We start from the raw sequence: 18,827 nt of genomic DNA on the forward strand, positions 1-18,827 counted from the left end.
AGAGTATAAGTACGAACACATTTTGCATTTCAAGAATGATACTTGAACCAGCACAATAATTAAAAATGACATTTCAGATTCTTAACATGAATGATGCATACATTTCTTAAGGTAATCTAAGTTTTTTTTTCGGATTTTTTAAAATGAATTTTGTTTTCAAAAATACTGATTTGAATTTCAAGAGCTTTCAGAAATACTCAAACATTTTTACTAATTTTTGGCTATAGCTTCAATTGGTTTTATCAGAATTTTCCAATAACTTCACCAAAAGTTTCTTCTGTAGTCCAATCAAAATATTTCTTAGAAGATCTGCAATACAATTTTCAGAAATCATTAGACATACCATGGAAATGAAGGAATACCAGGAGAAATTCCTGAGGGAATCTCTATGAGTTTTTGTTGAAATCTCTGGAAGAATTTTTTTCTTGATTCATTGAATGAAATTATAAAAGAGATTGTGGAGGAATTCCTGCATTTATCCGAAGGAATAAATGATTAAAATCTTCAAGAAATGTAAGTAAGCATTCTAAATAGAATTCATGGAGCAATTCGTGAAGAAATGCCCGTAAAAGTTTCTTAAGGAAATTTTGGAGGGATTTCTGAAGGAATCTATGGATGGCTTTCAGAAGAAAGCTTTGGATAAATTTTGGATGAAGTTAATGGCAGATTTTCTAACGGAAAACCTGTGGAAATTTCAGAAATAATTCCAAATTTATAATTTTATGGAGGAATTTATGAAGACATTCATGAAAAGTTTCCTAGTGAAATTCTAGCAGAAATTTATGGAACAATCCCTAGTGAGCAAGGTACAGTTTCATAGAAGATTTTCTTTTTATTTTAAGGGAATGAACATAAAAAAATCACTGATTGTTTTGTGGGTGAATACGACTTGAATTATTTCTGTTAGATTTACAAGAGTTTAAGCCTAAAGAAACATTTATTGGTAATAACAATCGTCTTAGACCAGAAAAAGCATCGTCTGAATATTTTTCATTTAAAATACTTGTTGTAAACACTCTAAAATATGTTAATAAATAAGTTTCCAGTAATTTTCAAAGAAAAACTTTCACTAGAAAATCGAAAACTTATTGATTTTGCTTTGCTCTTTAAAAAACAACTAAAATAACTTCTTGAAATAAAAAACAAGCTGAATTCCCAGGTAACATCATGATAAATAATCTAGAGAACGAATTTTTGAGGAAAACGTAATGTAAAAAAACACTCGATCAATCTTCGAAATTTTGAAGTCTTGGTAACATACAAGAAACCAATAGCATCATACTGTTCATTCTAGCCTTAGACTATTTCGGCGTCCCTTAGAGGCTGGCGCCCTTGGCGGGGGCCAACCTGGCCAACCCCACGCTACGGCTCTGGGTACAGCTTGTATTTAAAATTAGTTTCAATTTTTTGATTGTATGGTCTTTGAGTAATAGCCGTTTGAAAAAAGGGGTTCTGTGGTAGTTTTGTAAATAACTGAGTAGGCCTTGCTTATCTAGAGGGCATTATTATCAGAACTGTCAACTGAACAAGTACCACAATGGCGACGAGAAGAACCCATTGCGAAGAATTTCAGAAGCGAAATAAATTCCTGGTGGCAGCAACGAATGAAGAATAATTATTGTTCGAAAGATGGTCGGTGTGAGCCAAATTGAAACATGGAGTCCTCCACACTTCAGAACTGAAGATCTCAAGCAAGCAGTTGGTGCAAGGTTTGCTGGTGCAGTCTACAGAATTCAAGATAAATTGAGCCAACAGTTGAAGGTAAATATGAACAGTCTGACTTTCCGACGGATAGCATCTGATCGGATCAGACTTTGAGGGAATTCGGAAAATCTCGCCTCGAAAGAGGGAGATGCCTTAGCGGTGGATGAAAATCCTACCGGAGCAGGCAATAATGTCTCGCCTCAAAGGAGGGAGACGCCAAAGCGGCGGATGGAATTCCGGCCGGAGCTGGCAATAAGATCTCCTCTCAGAGGATGGCGATATCGAAGCAGCGGATCAACATATGATGGCAAGGTAATAATGATTTGCTTAACTTTCGGATAATAGGCTCCTAAAATGAAAAATATTTCCCCGATTTGTTGTATAACACGAAAAAGCATGCTATTCTGATCTCAATAGATTTTTTTCCGAACTTAAACAATGAAAGAATAGTTAATAAACTCGAACATAAAATAATGGTAAACAGTTCTTTTTTGACATTCGAGATCAACCTTGACGTAACGAAAGTGGACCGACGCACAGTGGTACCGCCATAGGCCAAAAATCGAAAAATTGATTGCCTAATTTATGAGTTTGTATAATTTTTATAAATCAATAATGTTCCCAAGAATGCAGAAAATCCATTTTTATGTAAGTTTCTGTTGCATATTTTGCGTGAGAGCGTGGCTATTGTTATGCAATTTCACAATTTTTAAATTTGTTGAAAAATCACATGACTTTTGAGTTGTACTCCGTGTCTTCGTATAACAAAAGCAAGTCGATTTTCAATTGGTTTTCAACGCAGAGAGTCAGAATAGATGTTTATCTTACAATTCGAAGCGCTAAAAACCGGATCTGGGTGTTTTTGGGCCAATGGGGCCAATCGTCAAAACTTACCTCTGTAATTGTCGAATTTGATAAGAAGTTTTGCATTTACTGCCAACATTTAAAAAATTTCCTCAAAATCCATTCAGTACCTAATACTGTAGTGCTGGAAGAAGAAGGAGTAAATACGCTCTTTTAGTAATATTTACTAAAAGAGCGTATTTACTCCTCATATTCCCTTCCCAAATCGGAATATTTGATAAATCCATTAACGTTAAATCTTAGAGTACAAATTGATTTCTTTTGAAATAGCAGGCACTGATTAAATTGCAATGACGAGGGGTATTTGTATATTTTTTTTTATTGGGTTAGAGCTATACATGATTAAAATTCTATGTACTATATTACTGGATAGCAGTTGCAATGCAATTGTAAGAAACAAATACGACAGATACTTGAATCTTTTTTATTGTGCCAAACGCAGGCCCATGAATTATATGACATATAACTGTGTAAAGCAATATTTGTATGGTTGAAAAAATTCCTTTTACGTACGTTTTGTGCATTAATCCTGAATATTTGTTTGAAATAATTTTAGAAGTAATTGATTCTGTAATTGCACTATTGTTACTATTGTTACACAATTATCGCTTTTGGGCATTAGGAACTGTAGTTATACATACTAATTCGATATGTGATGATTTTTTTGTGTTTCGACAATGCAAACTACCTTATTTCTGAAAAAAATATTCAGTTTCATATATTTATGTTATTGCAGTAGAAATAGAACCTACTAATAAAATCACAATTATAATGCTAATACTGATTCTATTCACAAGAATCTATTATGATACAGTCGTGCTATACATGTTTTAATGTGCAATACTTAGCAGAAATTCCTCAGAATTCAACCCACTCTTCATAATAATAAAAATATTTGATTACTGATTTCTGTGCAAAATAAAGGTTTTTTTTTAATGATATTTTCATTTATCATAAATAAAAATGTTCAAAGTTCATATTTTTCAAGTGATTGTTGTGACCGGAGGTTCTCCAAGGTCCTCTTCCAGTCTTCATTCTTCATTGGAATACCAGACGTTGTGGCAGCTCTTCGCATTCGTGTGTCTTCACTGTTTAACGTTCGTTGAAGAACTGAAATGCGTTTTCATTTTTCTGACATTTATCCATAATCAATGCCTTCTCATCGCCACCTAAGATCATCATGCTGTAGTCTATACAACAGTGATGATCATGAAAATGAACTGGAATATCCTTTTTCAGTCATAACATGCTATTTCTGATCACTTATAATAATTCTGCCCTTCAAAAAACGAAGAAAATGATTTATGACCGCTTCCCTGAACAAATGGAACCACTGTGCGACGGGTTGCAAAAGAAATCACATTGGCTCACTTTTGACAACAAATGTTCCTGTTTGACATTCACGATAAACAGAATTTATTCAAAATTGAGTGTTAAACAAAAAGAGTTTTAAAGATTATCAAATTTTTCAAAAAGTTATTTAATGGGCTTTACTTGATAGGAATACATGAAAAATTAGTAAATATGTCATATTACTCAATGCTTGACCGATTTATGCAAAAATTGAGATAGGCCTTTAGGAGCCTATTATTGGAAATTTAATACGAATTAGGCCTGATTAGTGTTCAGAAAGAATCGATCGATGGATTTCTTGACCGATCCCTGGTAGAAATTTTCTAAGTCGAAAGAAAGCCTTTGGAATGATCATATCTTCAAGAAGGAGGTGCTTCAAGTTAAAATTCTTTCAGAATTAGTGAAGGGTAGTTTACGGGTATGAACTTTACGGTGGTCACACAATAAAAAAAATTCTAGAGATGTGTCTGGATAAATTTTACAGTAAACGTTGAAAGGAGCTCTAAATGCATTTAAAGTCAACTGAAAGTTAATTACTTCTTACACAAAAGGAGATGTGGTAGTTTTGTAAATAACTGAGTAGGCCGTGCTTATCTAGAGGGCATTATTATCAGAACTGTCAACTGAACAAGTACCACAGGTTCGTTAAGGGTTAAACTTTGGGGTACCTGAAGACAATTACCGCTTGCTGCTTCAACATATTCGTAGAACTATAACGATCAACAAATTAAACTGACCGCAACATAAATAACACTGCTGTGGAACAAAGGGACTGGGCATGGGGTAGAAAAATGGAATAAAAATAACCAACAAGTGGAAAATCAGTAAACAGCGAGCTTCTCGAGTTCTACTAAGAGCTTCTAAAGAACATCAACGTATGGATGGTCAGACGGACAGATGAAAAGCGGTCTGAACATATTGATATAGGACCCTTTTTTCAATGAAAAGGAGACAATAGGGATCATCAAATTACCCATACTTCTACATATCGTCGGTTTCCTATTGCAGGAACTCAAAATTGGTCATTTTTGAGATTTTGATGGCAAATGATGAAAAAAATTGTAAACTTTCGTCTCACAACCCGGATAAAAACTAACCATAGGGTATTTGGTGAAAACCATTCCTGTACCATACAGTGTACCAGCTACAATATAGTGTATTGTAATGGAATGGTTCGCTAAAAGCTGTACACATTGGTAGCTACTATACATTTACATCCGATCTTTATGTAACAATATATTATACTGTTTTTCTTACGTTTGAACCATTCACTATTCCGAAACAATCTTTCTCCGTGCTTTTTTAATTATTTATTCAGTGTATGATTTTTTCCGTGCTTTGTTTTGTTGATGTTCGTGACATTTTTGTTGCAAAGGAAATGAAAGAGAAAAAAGTGAATAAGTTGAAACATTTAAAATCAATAAAATGTTTAAATAGTGGTAAACCAGGTGTCCTAAGGACTGCATATCCAAGAGATATGGCGGGCTAGGAATGTAGAGTGCGATGAGAGGAATACGAATGTAGGTCAACCCGGAAAGACGCAGGCCAGATTACCGTAAATCAGTGGATGAGTTCAACACTATTCTTTCTCTTCTTCTCTCATGTGAACTTGTCTTGTACCACAACCGAATTAAATGCGATTTATACGTAGAGCCATTTTTAACATAAGGACTGGACTGGACACTGAAACGACTTCTGATATAAGTTCGTCTTTGCTTTTTACCCTAACTTATAGTTGAATCGAACTTGACAGTTTTCTCATGAGTTGTTATATACATATTTCATAGTTCAGTCAAACTGGAGCCTCAATATTGCAATAACGGTTAAGCACGCTGTAATGATACTTATGTACCTCGTCACCCACTTCATGCAACTACATTAGTGGTCTAATAACACTTAGCGCGCTAGGCATAGTTCCATCATGCCGCTCAAAGTGTTGCCATAAATAATGCTTTTTTTTTCCTCCCCTGTTGGGGAAATTAAGCCACTGCGTCCAATAGGCTGAACTTTTGTGGCATGTCCCGTTTTGATATTCGCATCTAGCCAGCTAATTACCATGTGTCAAGTAATCAGCTACTGCCACGACGCGTCGTCTCCCAGTCAGGTGCAATGGAATTGATAAACTCCAAGACCTTCCCAAGTTTTGCAGACCAGATCTCACTGGGTTGCAAGCAACCACTATTTAGAAATCTTTGCCTGCGCGTGTATAAAGCACCACAACTGCAAAGCAGATGTTCCGAGGTTTCACGTTCCATATTACAGAAACGACAGATATCACTCTGAATATGGCCTATATTTTTCAAGTGATACCTGCTCGGGCAGTGTCCAGTTACTAGGCCAGTGTATGTACATAGAGCTCTCTTGTTCAGCTCTAAGAGCTTTTTGGTTTTATAAGCATTTGGTGTTATAAATCGTTTTGACTGATTGCAATTTTTGACGTCCATCCAATTGGATATCACCCTCTGCTCAGCCCAGCGTTTCAGGTCCATTTTAATTGTACAGTTTGATATACCACAGAATGGTTCTGGGCCAGCAAACTGTAAATTGGAACCATTTTTAGCAAGCTCGTCTGCCATTCATTCCCTTCAATGCCACAGTGACCTGGAACCCAGTATAAGTTTACTGAATTCCCTTGGCACAGCCTGCGCAGTGAAAGAATGCATTCCCAGACAAGCTATGAAGTACATTTGTAAGCGCACAATGCTTTTAGTGCAGCTTGACTATCTGAGAAAATACAAATATTTGCATATCTGTATTTTCTCTCAAGGCAGATGTTTGTGCATTTCAAAATAGCAAGAATCTCTGCATGAAACACCGTAGGATAGTGTCCCATCGCCACTGAAATTTGTATTCCAGGGCCGTAGATTCCTGCTCCCGTTTTTATTCCAACTTTTGAGCCATCTGTATAGAATTTGATTGATCCTTGACGAACAGTGGGACCTCCGACTTCCCAATCTGCACGAGTTGTTTCGTGCAACTTGTAAGGAACATCATGGTTCTCCACAGGTTTCATCCAGTCTTTAATCATTTTCATTACTGGCCTATTTTGAAAATATTGTGAAATGCTCAGGTGACCTACAAGATCACCTGGCATAAACTTTTCAACTCGTTCAAGTCTCAGCAATTCCTTTTCTGCTTCTAATTGCACGTATTCGTGCAAGGGTAGCAGATTGAGAATCGCATCTAAAGCTTTTGATGGTGTGCTTCGCATCGCTCCTGTAACAGCAATGGACGCAAGACGTTGAATTTTCGCAAGCTTTGATTGCGTGGTAGCCTCTTTTGTTTTTGGCCACCAGACAAACGAAGCATACGTCACTTTTGGGCGGATTATGGCAGTATAAATCCACATTATCATTTTTGGTTTCAAGCCCCACTTCCTGCCAATAGTTTTGGAGCATAACCAGAACGCACCTGTTGCCTTACCGATCACGGACTCAATTTGAGCATTCCAGTTCAGTTTAGCATCCAGTATCAAACCTAAGTATTTGACTCGATCACTAGGATGAATTTGTATCCCTCCAAGCCGAAAAGCTTTTAGGTTGATCTTCCTTCTCCTAGTGAAAGGGACAATTACGACTTTTGACGGGTTGATGCTAAGGCCCTCCTTAATGCACCATGAATGTGTATAGTTTAGAGCCCTTTGCATTCTCTCCGAAACAGTTTCGTCATACTTTCCTCTCACTATTGTAACAATTAATTCTGTTTGCCAAGTCAACGGCTTAAGCGCCACCTTCGTTCTCGAAGGACCGTTAACTCATTTGCGAGTACCCCGGCATGAGACTGCCTTTCTCAAGGCAGGTTGAAACAGTTTCTTCAGAATAACGGTTCACTTTAACGCTAACAGAGATCCCAACCTGATGGTATTTCTTTGAGCGGAATTCCAATCTCCAAATTCCCCAAAACGGAATGGTGCAAAGCCGTTCAATCCAAAGAACTAACCCTAAATTGAATTTATTCTAACAAGTGACGACCGTATCTGGGGAAGTCACAACTAAACTCGAACTAATTTCATTTATTCATTTATTGATTCGAATTCATTAAAAAAAAACTATTCTACAAAAATGTTGAATTTTTGGAGTTTCACAATCCAAATTCTGAGAATTTTAATTCAAGTTCGCTCTCAGGTGAAACTAGAGTGTGACGTCACGTTTGGGTTTAAATTCAAAATTGTGTTTGCCTAAATTTACTATACAGGCCCTATTTGGTGAACCATATAATCTGACCTTGTCTTTACAGGCGTAGCTCCCTCGGCGGGTGTTTTGTAGCGTTCATCCGACGACAAGGAGAGGCTTGGAAGGCATGAAACTGCGGCGTTGTGAGATGATCCAAAACCGATTCACTCGTGCGTGAGCGTTGGACATCGGGGTGAATGCGTCCCCGGTATTGGTGGAGTCCGAGCTTCGGTTGCTTAGCTCTACGCCTCACGACTTTACGCGACGAGCGATCACGTGCTTAGCCGGGACAACAACCACGTCGTTTCGAGCAACTGGTTTGGACGGCTCGGGTTGTCCGACAGATTGTTGATTGAGGATCGAGTGGGAGGTGGAAAAATGCCACCCTCTGCAGTGGTTCACAATAAGCCTGCACTGGCCGCCCACGTTGTTGGGCCACTAACGCCTAAACAACGTAATCCAAGTTTAAACTCCTAATTTGATTCACCAATGGTTGCACTAGCTTACCTGATAATACGTTTCCTTTTCGTTCACTTTTCACAATTTTCGTTCTAATTCTACGACTCAAAAAATTCAACTAAAAACCTAGGAAAAACTCATTTAAATAATTTAATCTAAATTTAACTCGCGGTTACTTACTTCGAGTTTAGTTAGGAAATAAATTAAAGTTTTCTATTTTAATCTTCAACTTCACACTTTGAAATTTCCTGATCACTTAGCGAAAATGCGTCTGATCACGACTAAGTACTCCACCAGAATAGAAACGCATTCGCGATTCAAAATGGGATTAGCTATTAAATTAAGTCGCAATTGCATCCGAATGCTGTGCAGTTTGGTTTTATCCTCTTTTAGCATTGGTCAGTTTTGGGAGAGAGATTTTCTTTTATTTTCAAACGCATTTTCAAATAATACCATTAGATTTGGAGGTCACTGGGAAATTGCGCATTAGTACATTCCAATTTAAATATTGCGCCTTAACATATACTATGATTTTTTATCGCGAGCTTTAGACCTCTCATGCCGAAATATTTCATGTCAAATGAGCTTCCACAGGATGGTGGCGTATGTATATAAAATAGTATGGTCATTCAAGTGTAGCTGTAAGGGTAATGTGCTACACGCCAAAAAAAGGACATTTAGCTTTACGTTTGAATTCAAATGTTTAATTTTATATGTGTAGGAAAATAATATTCTTACATTCGCCAATACTAATCTAAAAATTTTGAAATTTGAAAACAAATTTCAAAATTTTTATACTCAGAAATACTACATTTTCAAATAATAACTACTTTTTTTCAATTAATTTACCACCAATCAATACACTAAGTTGGGATTTATCCTATCTTACCTATACGTTTTCGCTATTAAACTGTTCCTTCTGATACTCTCATTCCTAATATTTTCCATCATCTCTCATTTTCTCGCAGCTATGCACTCAAGTGTCTATTTTCCTAAAACAGAACCGAATTACTCCAGCTACGTAGGCTGAAAACCTCACTAATCTCAAGATCCAAATTACTTCAGAGATATCTGAAAATACTTGTCAAAATTTAACCTAATTACTCCAATGATAATTGGAAATGCTTTCTTCAGACTCATTAATTATAAAAAACAATCAAAGTCTAAGGTTTTTCGTTCATCCCTAAAAGCTCTTTCATACCTGAACATCCCTAACAGCTTGATAACGAAAACATCACAAAACGCAACCTGAACGTCACAGGTACTTGTCGGACCTGCATACGTCATCGATCTTATTCGAACAGCTAATTTGCTCGAACACAACATAAACAAACATTTCGTTTGAGCTATTCGGTTTTATACGGGAAAAAGGTAGGAAATCTAGAAAATTAAAGAGAAAAACAAACTGAAATTTAGGAGTTTAGGTGTGCCGCGGTAGTTAAAGTTATACGGAAGCTTATTGGCGTGTATTTAAGCCGGAATCTATTGCAAGTAAGTGGAAATTTAGCCAATTCAAATGAATGTAACGAACCGATCTGTTTATAATTTCTAGGTACTATTCTAGGGGCGCTAACCGCGAATGGTTCTGCCGTCTTCCTATATGTAAACAAGTGCGAGGAAACCTAAAAGGACGTCTCAAACACCGAGATGAAATGCCTCTAAGGAGTGTTTTCTGTGAATCAAGATTAGTGCTGCGAGCTGGAAGTTCTCTACAGCCATAGCTCAACGTTCTTCCCTTCAGGGTTTCTGTGTTATGAAGTTGGTCTACGGTGGAGGAAACATGAACTGACATCTCGACACCGGACTGTTGTATGCCTCATTGTTTTTGTGCAACTGCACCGTCATAGCCTGATAAACTTAGGCTCGCTTCAGGAAGGATCCATGGTAAGTTCCCGGGATGGTCTTACCTTCTAGAGTTTCTAATCGATAGGAATTTGTTCCCAGAACTTCTTTTACTCTGACTTTGGTAAACTTGTTCGCCAGCTTTCCGACGAAGTCACGGCCTTTATCCGAGAGGTGGACGTTCTTCTTGTAGACCTCCTGTCCTTTGTGGAAGTTATGATTTACGTTAGCACGAAGATTATATGGCTGAGCATATCGTTGATAGGCTTTCATAAGGTTTTTTCGCACCAATTCGAACAAATCCTTCATTTCTTCTCCTAGTTGGTTCGCATCTTGATCAGATTCTCGCATTAGTTCGTATTCCGAACCGGAACTGACCATATTTCTTCCAAAATTAACGAAAAAAGGAGTAAAACCGGTGCTGTCATGCACCGTAGTCCGGATGGCTTTGGCGATTTGATGAACTGATTTATCCCAGTCGCGGTGATCTGTTTGTTGATTCAAAGTGCAGCGTATGGCGGTTACAATGACTCTATTGACCCTTTCCGTCGGGTTTGGACTAGGGTGGTATACCGCTAGGTTCCAGTGACTCACCCCGTACTTTACCAAAAGTTTTTCGAACAGCTCCGCGGTAAAGACTTTGGCATTGTCCGTGATACATACTGCCGGTGCACCAAATAGGTTGAAAATAAGATGTTCAACGAATGTGCAGACCGAATTGGCAGTGGCCGTACGCATGCATTGAATCATCACAAATTTTGAAAAGAAATCGCATACCACTAGCAGCCAGATATTTCCTCTTTTGGATCTGGGGTAAGGTCCAAGAAAATCCATAGAAATCATTTCCCACGGACGCGAGCATAACTTTGGTTTCCCACATACTGGAGTCACGTTCGTGTTGAGGATCTTGGATTCTTTACAAATCGTGCAATTATGGCAATATCGGCGTATCTCCGCAGCCATTTTGGGCCAATAGTATCGCTCCTTTATCTTCAACATCGTCTTCATAAATCCCAAATGAGCTTCCTCGTGAATCGCTTTGATAAGCGAGAGACGTTCATTCATGGGAACCACGTATTTCCAACGGCATCCGGCATCCTCTGGGAGACTCGAGTTGGTAACGAATTTATACACTTTTCCGTCCTTTATTCGGAAGTCTGAATAGCGTTGTGGTTGTTTCTCGATGACCCTTTTCAATTGGGAGATGTACGGGTCCTCTAGACTTACTTCTACGTTGTAGATGGATCGAGAAAGCGCGTCTGCCGGAATATTTTCTGCTCCCTTCTTATATTGCAGCAGTATATCATACTTTGCCAGTTTGAGTGCCCAACGGGCGATGCGAGGCGATTTAGATTCTATGGACATTGTTTGCAAAAATGTCAAACTCATAGCATCTGTTTGTACGATAAACTGATATCCTTCAACAAAGTGCTTAAAATGTTCTATACTTAGCAGGACCGCCAAGCACTCCCGTTCTGTGGCACTATATCTTTTTTGTGTGCTAGACAGCTTCTTCGAGAAATAAGCTATAGTTTTTCTTTCGCCTTCCTGATTTTGAACGAGAACCGCTCCGATGGCTGAGTCTGAACTGTCAGTTTCTATGATGAACGGTTGACCGAAATTGGGATTTGCTAACACCGGAGAAGATACTAAGACTGCTTTAAGTTTCTCTAATGCTTCCTCAGCTTCTTTGGTCCACAAGAATTTTTTTCGATCCTTTTTCAGCAGGTTACTGATTGGTGTCACGATCTCTGAGTAGTTCCTTATAAATTTCTGGTAAAATCCAGCCAATCCCAAAAGCCTTCTAATATCCTTTACCGTCTTAGGACTGGGGTAGTCGAGAATGGGCTGAATCTTTCCTACATCCATTGATAGTCCTTGCTCGGATAGTATATAACCCAGATATTTGATTTGAGTTCGACAAAACTTACTCTTCATCAGGTTGATCGTCAATCCCGCAGCGCGAAGTCTATCCGCTACAATCCTTATCAACCGGAGGTGCTCCTCTAAGGAATCCGAGACAATGATAATGTCGTCTAAATATACGTACACTTTGGGTTCTAGGTCGTGTCCCAAAACGCGCGACATCAATCTGGCCATGGTAGCGGGCGCATTAGTGAGCCCAAAGGGCATGACTACGAAGCGGTATAGCCCTTTGTTGGTTCTGAAAGCTGTTTTATCCTTGGCACTATCCTCCAGAGCAACCTGGTAATAGGATTCTGAAAGATCGATCACTGAAAAATACTTTGATTTTTCAATTCTTTGCAGAATGCCGATCATATTCGGGAAAGGGTAGTCGTCCTTTTTCGTACTCTGATTTAGACGCCGCGAATCTAAACATATACGCCATTTACCATTAGCTTTCTTAATGGGTAGTAATGGATTCAAAAACTCAACAGGCCGAGGACATTCTTCGATTACTCCTAACTTCTTCATCCGATCCACTTCCGTATCAATTATTTCCTCTACTACCGGTGACCAACGGTAGGATGGCATTCTCTTAGGTTTGGCTCCAGGAATCAGCTCTATCGAGTGTTTAATAAGGTGCGTTCTCCCGAGAGACCCGTCTTTGGTTGCCGGTAACTTTTGAACCACCTCGAACAATCGCAGGCGTTCTTCCTCTGTCAATGGATGTTCCGATTCTAATTGGCTGGGTGACTCAAAAATTCCTTCCGGCAGTTCCACCGTGGGCATTTCTAAGCTTTCATCGATTTCCTTTTCTATGGTTTCAGACTGCTGGTTATCTGCATACGGATGAATTTGGAAGCAGATCTTTTCCTCCGTCTCGGCGAAGTAATCTTCGTTGCACACTAAGTCCAACGAATTCACTACATTTTCGGGTTCGTGGATGGTAGGTCCAATCAGATGGAATCCGAATTTTTCAAGAAAGCCGACTCCTAAGATTAAATCCTTCTTAAGTTCTGGTACTACGATTGTTGGGATTACGTGCGTAGTAGACCCATAGGAAAAGGGTACATTCACGTATCCGAGACAACGATAAGGAGTTCCATCGGCGGTCGAGATCCTCAAGTTGATGGGACGAATTTTGAATCCAAGTTTGTTAATCAACTTCAGGGAACTTAGTATAGTTATACTCGCACCTGTATCTGCCAAACCTTCTAATTCTTCGGATAATATGTTGACTCTGACGTGTGGACATTTACGAAGCGATGTATTGATGGTGCAAATATTAGAAAACAGGGTATAATTGTGGGTGGGAATCGATGGTTCTGAAGCGGAGGAAGACACGTTCCCGATTGTCTCCTCTTTTATTCGTTTTTTTGCCCATCGTTTCCTCTGGGACCAAGGTCATGTTTATTAGGGCACTGGAAGGCTGTGGTATCAGTGTGTCCACACACATGACAAAAAATGGTTTTCCTCTGGTCACACTCACGCCACATATGCCCTATCTCTTTACAGTTCCAACATAGAGCTTGAGACTGCATTCCTCCTATTCTCTGGCCTTTCCGTTTCGTTCCATCCGCTTCGTTACGTTGAACGTTTCGATTCGACTTAGGGTTCTGTCCAAACAAGGCGTATACTTCCTCTGAATGTTCATGTTCTTCTGCGTCATCAGAATCCTCTTCGACTACCAACTGATGTACCGCTGTTTTAGAAGCTCCTCCAACCTGATACAAGTTCGGTTCCAAAGCATCAAACTTGAAGCATAATTGTGCCAACTGCTCTATGGATAGCACAGGTTGCAACGCAAGTCGACGCTTGTAGCTAATTTTCATATTTTCCACTACCAATTCCAGTTTTTCTTGTTCCGACATTTTTTTAATCATTCGTTGTGCCAATGTCTCAATATCCGTCAAAAATGCGCTGAACAACTCATTTGGTCTCTGCTTGCGATTTCGTAGTTCCTCACGAATCAGACGATCACGATTAGGGTTGTCAAATCTCATCTTCAAATACGCTTCTAACGACTCCCACGTGTCACATTTTCCTTCATACGTAGTAAACCACACGTAGGCACTGTCTCTAAATAACAAGTGGGCGTGCATACGTAATTCGGGCTTGCTGATAGCATATGACCGACACAAGATGTCAATCTGTCGCAGGAAATCTGACACCGGAATTGCGTTGTTGTCTCCACTGAATTTAGGCCATTTTTCGATAATGTTGCACTGTTGATGAGGAAGTCGTCTCGGGTAGTCTGTTGCCATAGACAGGTGCCGTCCGGGAATAGGGACGTTGGGGTCGTACAGATGTTGTCCCGGTGGCGCGGTACCGTGAGTACCTGGTACGGCACGTGATCCCACACTCATAGGTGAAATTTCTCCTCGATAATCACGATTCTCTACTTCACCTTCCAGGAAAGGATTACTCGAAGACGGATTCCGCACCGGCATCCGTAATGGCAACGGAGTTGACATTCGCGAAGATGGGTCCTCAGGCATTTCTCTGGAAATCCTGGATACTTCTGGGTCCTGGAATCTGACGTTGTTGATTTGATCAGTTAGCTGAGCGACGACCGTAGCAGTAACGGCGGGCAGCTGAGGTGCACTGCGTAACATCCTAGTAAGGTAAGATTGCACATATACTTCAATATCTGCCGCATGAACGTATTCATTCACATTGACATTTCTGGTTTCAGATGGGCTAGGAGCAGGTGACGACGCAGCACTAATACCGTGGCGATCTAATCCCGCATTGGACATTACCTGCGCCGGAGGATCCTGCCTCATTCCCGGGTTGCTTCTACTAGCCGTCCTTTGATTGAAGAAATCCATCTGGGAAGAGGGTGGCGTTTGCTGTCTTCCTTCGAAAGTAGGATTCGTTCCGGGTTTTGCGTTTACGCTCGAAGTCCTTTGTGCATCTGTTGCGACAGTATCTGTAGTTTCGACATAATGCTCCGGTCCAGCTGGCGCTGACTGACGACGTCGACCTCTATCCTCGGGCTGAATACGACTGGACACTGGTCTCTCCTGGTAAGAATTGAAGGGAAACGACGGTGGATCGGCGACCGGAAACGTACTACCGCCGACCGCTCCTTCTTCGATCGATGGTTCCTCTCCACGGGCGTTGGCGCGATTATTATCACCTGCCAGAGCTACCCCAAGTAACCCAGAAACCGCTGCTGACTGTTTCGGTATTGTTCCAGTGCGACTTGACGCCGGGAGGTCATTGCGAAGACTCGCCGCGTGGGATTGGTTCCCGACAGGAATGATTCGGCACGTCGGTACCAGCCAATTCGCTTCCAGGAAGTCAACCCCATAGTACTTTTTAGCCAATCTGTTAATGATGTACAATAGAATCCGTTGATGTTCTTCTTGCTGGTTATTCTGTGGCACATACCGACGAACACGCTTGTGATAATGCACTAACCGTGACAGATAACCCCCTGCTACGCCCGAAGCCATTTGATTTTCCATTTCCTGCAAAACCAATGGAATCCTGGCGTAGTCTGATTCAAATTCATAACGCGAGGCAAGAACAAGTTCTGGGTCCTCAGACGCACGCAACAGTCTGCGAAGGGTGCGTCTTTTAGATACAATCGGTTCGTGCGTCGAACAATTTCTAATGGAAAGTTCATAATCTAATTCACTCTCCATGAGGTCATTTGCATGAATCTTATAGGCTTCCATTATGGCAGACCAATCTTACAAATAATTTAATAAGAAAGAAAAATGTTTAAAGGGTGTCTAATCTAAACGAATTCAAATGAACCGAATACTAACTAATATGCAACAAACGTATTCTTACACCAAATCCCAACTTAACTAATACTTCAATTCTAATCCAATTCAAACCCGAAACTTCTTAATCGATTTCACTAGTTTTGACCATTTCGCTCTGGCCCCACGTTGGGCGCCAAAATGTAACAATTAATTCTGTTTGCCAAGTCAACGGCTTAAGCGCCACCTTCGTTCTCGAAGGACCGTTAACTCATTTGCGAGTACCCCGGCATGAGACTGCCTTTCTCAAGGCAGGTTGAAACAGTTTCTTCAGAATAACGGTTCACTTTAACGCTAACAGAGATCCCAACCTGATGGTATTTCTTTGAGCGGAATTCCAATCTCCAAATTCCCCAAAACGGAATGGTGCAAAGCCGTTCAATCCAAAGAACTAACCCTAAATTGAATTTATTCTAACAAGTGACGACCGTATCTGGGGAAGTCACAACTAAACTCGAACTAATTTCATTTATTCATTTATTGATTCGAATTCATTAAAAAAAAAACTATTCTACAAAAATGTTGAATTTTTGGAGTTTCACAATCCAAATTCTGAGAATTTTAATTCAAGTTCGCTCTCAGGTGAAACTAGAGTGTGACGTCACGTTTGGGTTTAAATTCAAAATTGTGTTTGCCTAAATTTACTATACAGGCCCTATTTGGTGAACCATATAATCTGACCTTGTCTTTACAGGCGTAGCTCCCTCGGCGGGTGTTTTGTAGCGTTCATCCGACGACAAGGAGAGGCTTGGAAGGCATGAAACTGCGGCGTTGTGAGATGATCCAAAACCGATTCACTCGTGCGTGAGCGTTGGACATCGGGGTGAATGCGTCCCCGGTATTGGTGGAATCCGAGCTTCGGTTGCTTAGCTCTACGCCTCACGACTTTACGCGACGAGCGATCACGTGCTTAGCCGGGACAACAACCACGTCGTTTCGAGCAACTGGTTTGGACGGCTCGGGTTGTCCGACAGATTGTTGATTGAGGATCGAGTGGGAGGTGGAAAAATGCCACCCTCTGCAGTGGTTCACAATAAGCCTGCACTGGCCGCCCACGTTGTTGGGCCACTAACGCCTAAACAACGTAATCCAAGTTTAAACTCCTAATTTGATTCACCAATGGTTGCACTAGCTTACCTGATAATACGTTTCCTTTTCGTTCACTTTTCACAATTTTCGTTCTAATTCTACGACTCAAAAAATTCAACTAAAAACCTAGGAAAAACTCATTTAAATAATTTAATCTAAATTTAACTCGCGGTTACTTACTTCGAGTTTAGTTAGGAAATAAATTAAAGTTTTCTATTTTAATCTTCAACTTCACACTTTGAAATTTCCTGATCACTTAGCGAAAATGCGTCTGATCACGACTAAGTACTCCACCAGAATAGAAACGCATTCGCGATTCAAAATGGGATTAGCTATTAAATTAAGTCGCAATTGCATCCGAATGCTGTGCAGTTTGGTTTTATCCTCTTTTAGCATTGGTCAGTTTTGGGAGAGAGATTTTCTTTTATTTTCAAACGCATTTTCAAATAATACCATTAGATTTGGAGGTCACTGGGAAATTGCGCATTAGTACATTCCAATTTAAATATTGCGCCTTAACATATACTATGATTTTTTATCGCGAGCTTTAGACCTCTCATGCCGAAATATTTCATGTCAAATGAGCTTCCACAGGATGGTGGCGTATGTATATAAAATAGTATGGTCATTCAAGTGTAGCTGTAAGGGTAATGTGCTACACGCCAAAAAAAGGACATTTAGCTTTACGTTTGAATTCAAATGTTTAATTTTATATGTGTAGCTGAGGGATGCGAACTCAACTTTTTTGGTCATTCAATTTGAGCACGTACTCTTTCTTCCAGTGCTCCCCGTTGTAAAGTTTCTTATCTCTATGGAGATCAATTTCGAAGTGCACGCATAAACTACTTCACACAACGTTTAAACCAAGGCTCAAACATATCGATTACAGTAAAAGCTACAATAAAACGTATATTCAGCTGGCTTTGTCATTATGGGCTTGGAAGAATAATTTACAAATTTCAGGCAAGTTTCATACATAATTTTCTCACAGATAAAATGTTTTAAACGTTTTCGTATCTGACGGCAAAGTTTGTGTGTCATTAAATGTTTCACTTGTTTTAGCGTGACTAAGCATACCAAACTTGTATCCAGGCACACTCTGATGATTTTGGAGGTTTGACAGCAGCCTGGCTGCTGTCAAATTTCAGTCCGCAATCCTCAGATGTGTAGGAAAATAATATTCTTACACTATTATGACTATATCGTCTGCAAAGCCCACAACTTCGAAACCTTTTTCCTTCAAGCTTCTTAGAAGATCGTCTACAACCAAGGACCACATTAGTGGTGAGAGGACTCCTCCTTGAGGGCAACCTTTCGTTGCCCTTAAGCCGTTAGTACACGCTTTGCCAAGTGTGCAAATTTTTCCGCACGCATAACCCAGTAGGCCAACAGCAGTTTCAACATTAACAAAACATCGAAAATGTCAAGCGTATGCTTTGCTGTTGGTTGATGCGTGCGGAAAAGTTTGCTCACTTGGCAAAGCGTGTACTGATAGCTTTACTGTTATAGAAGAACTTCCCAGCTCAGAGGTGATTTCTCTTTTTGCAAGCACAGTATAAATCCAATGTATGATACATTGGTCGAAGTTTTTGTTCTCCATGGCACGCTTCACAGATGAATAGGAGGCATTATCAAATGCTCCTTCTATGTCTAAAAAGGCGCA

The 18,827-nt window shown here is 39.8% G+C and overlaps 2 protein-coding genes across 3 annotated transcripts in view; one reads left to right on the forward strand and one right to left on the reverse strand.

The window, feature by feature from the left end:
- Positions 1–18,827, forward strand: part of LOC109425394 (DNA polymerase alpha subunit B-like) — a 139,564-nt gene that overhangs the window by 97,960 nt on the left and 22,777 nt on the right.
- On the reverse strand, positions 595–18,566 carry LOC115267072 (uncharacterized). 2 transcript variants are annotated; one of them, XM_062846413.1, is made up of 3 exons: positions 17,345–18,566; positions 17,213–17,290; positions 595–17,150 (listed from the first exon to the last, which is right to left on the reverse strand). In XM_062846413.1, exon 3 carries the CDS (start codon positions 15,983–15,985, stop codon positions 13,664–13,666), a length of 2,322 nt encoding a protein of 773 aa, XP_062702397.1. In that variant the 5' UTR covers positions 15,986–17,150; positions 17,213–17,290; positions 17,345–18,566; the 3' UTR covers positions 595–13,663. The 2 variants fall into 2 exon arrangements, with proteins under 2 accessions (XP_062702397.1, XP_062702396.1); XM_062846412.1 differs by having other exon boundaries at positions 595–17,290; positions 17,345–18,565.

The sequence above is a fragment of the Aedes albopictus genome, chromosome 1 (assembly GCF_035046485.1).
Source record: "Aedes albopictus strain Foshan chromosome 1, AalbF5, whole genome shotgun sequence".
Taxonomy (NCBI): domain Eukaryota; kingdom Metazoa; phylum Arthropoda; class Insecta; order Diptera; family Culicidae; genus Aedes; species Aedes albopictus.

Coding starts and splice junctions, on each gene's coding strand:
- LOC115267072 (XM_062846413.1), bottom strand. CDS start 15,985: ATGGAAGCCTATAAGATTCATGCAAATGACCTCATGGAGAGTGAATTA.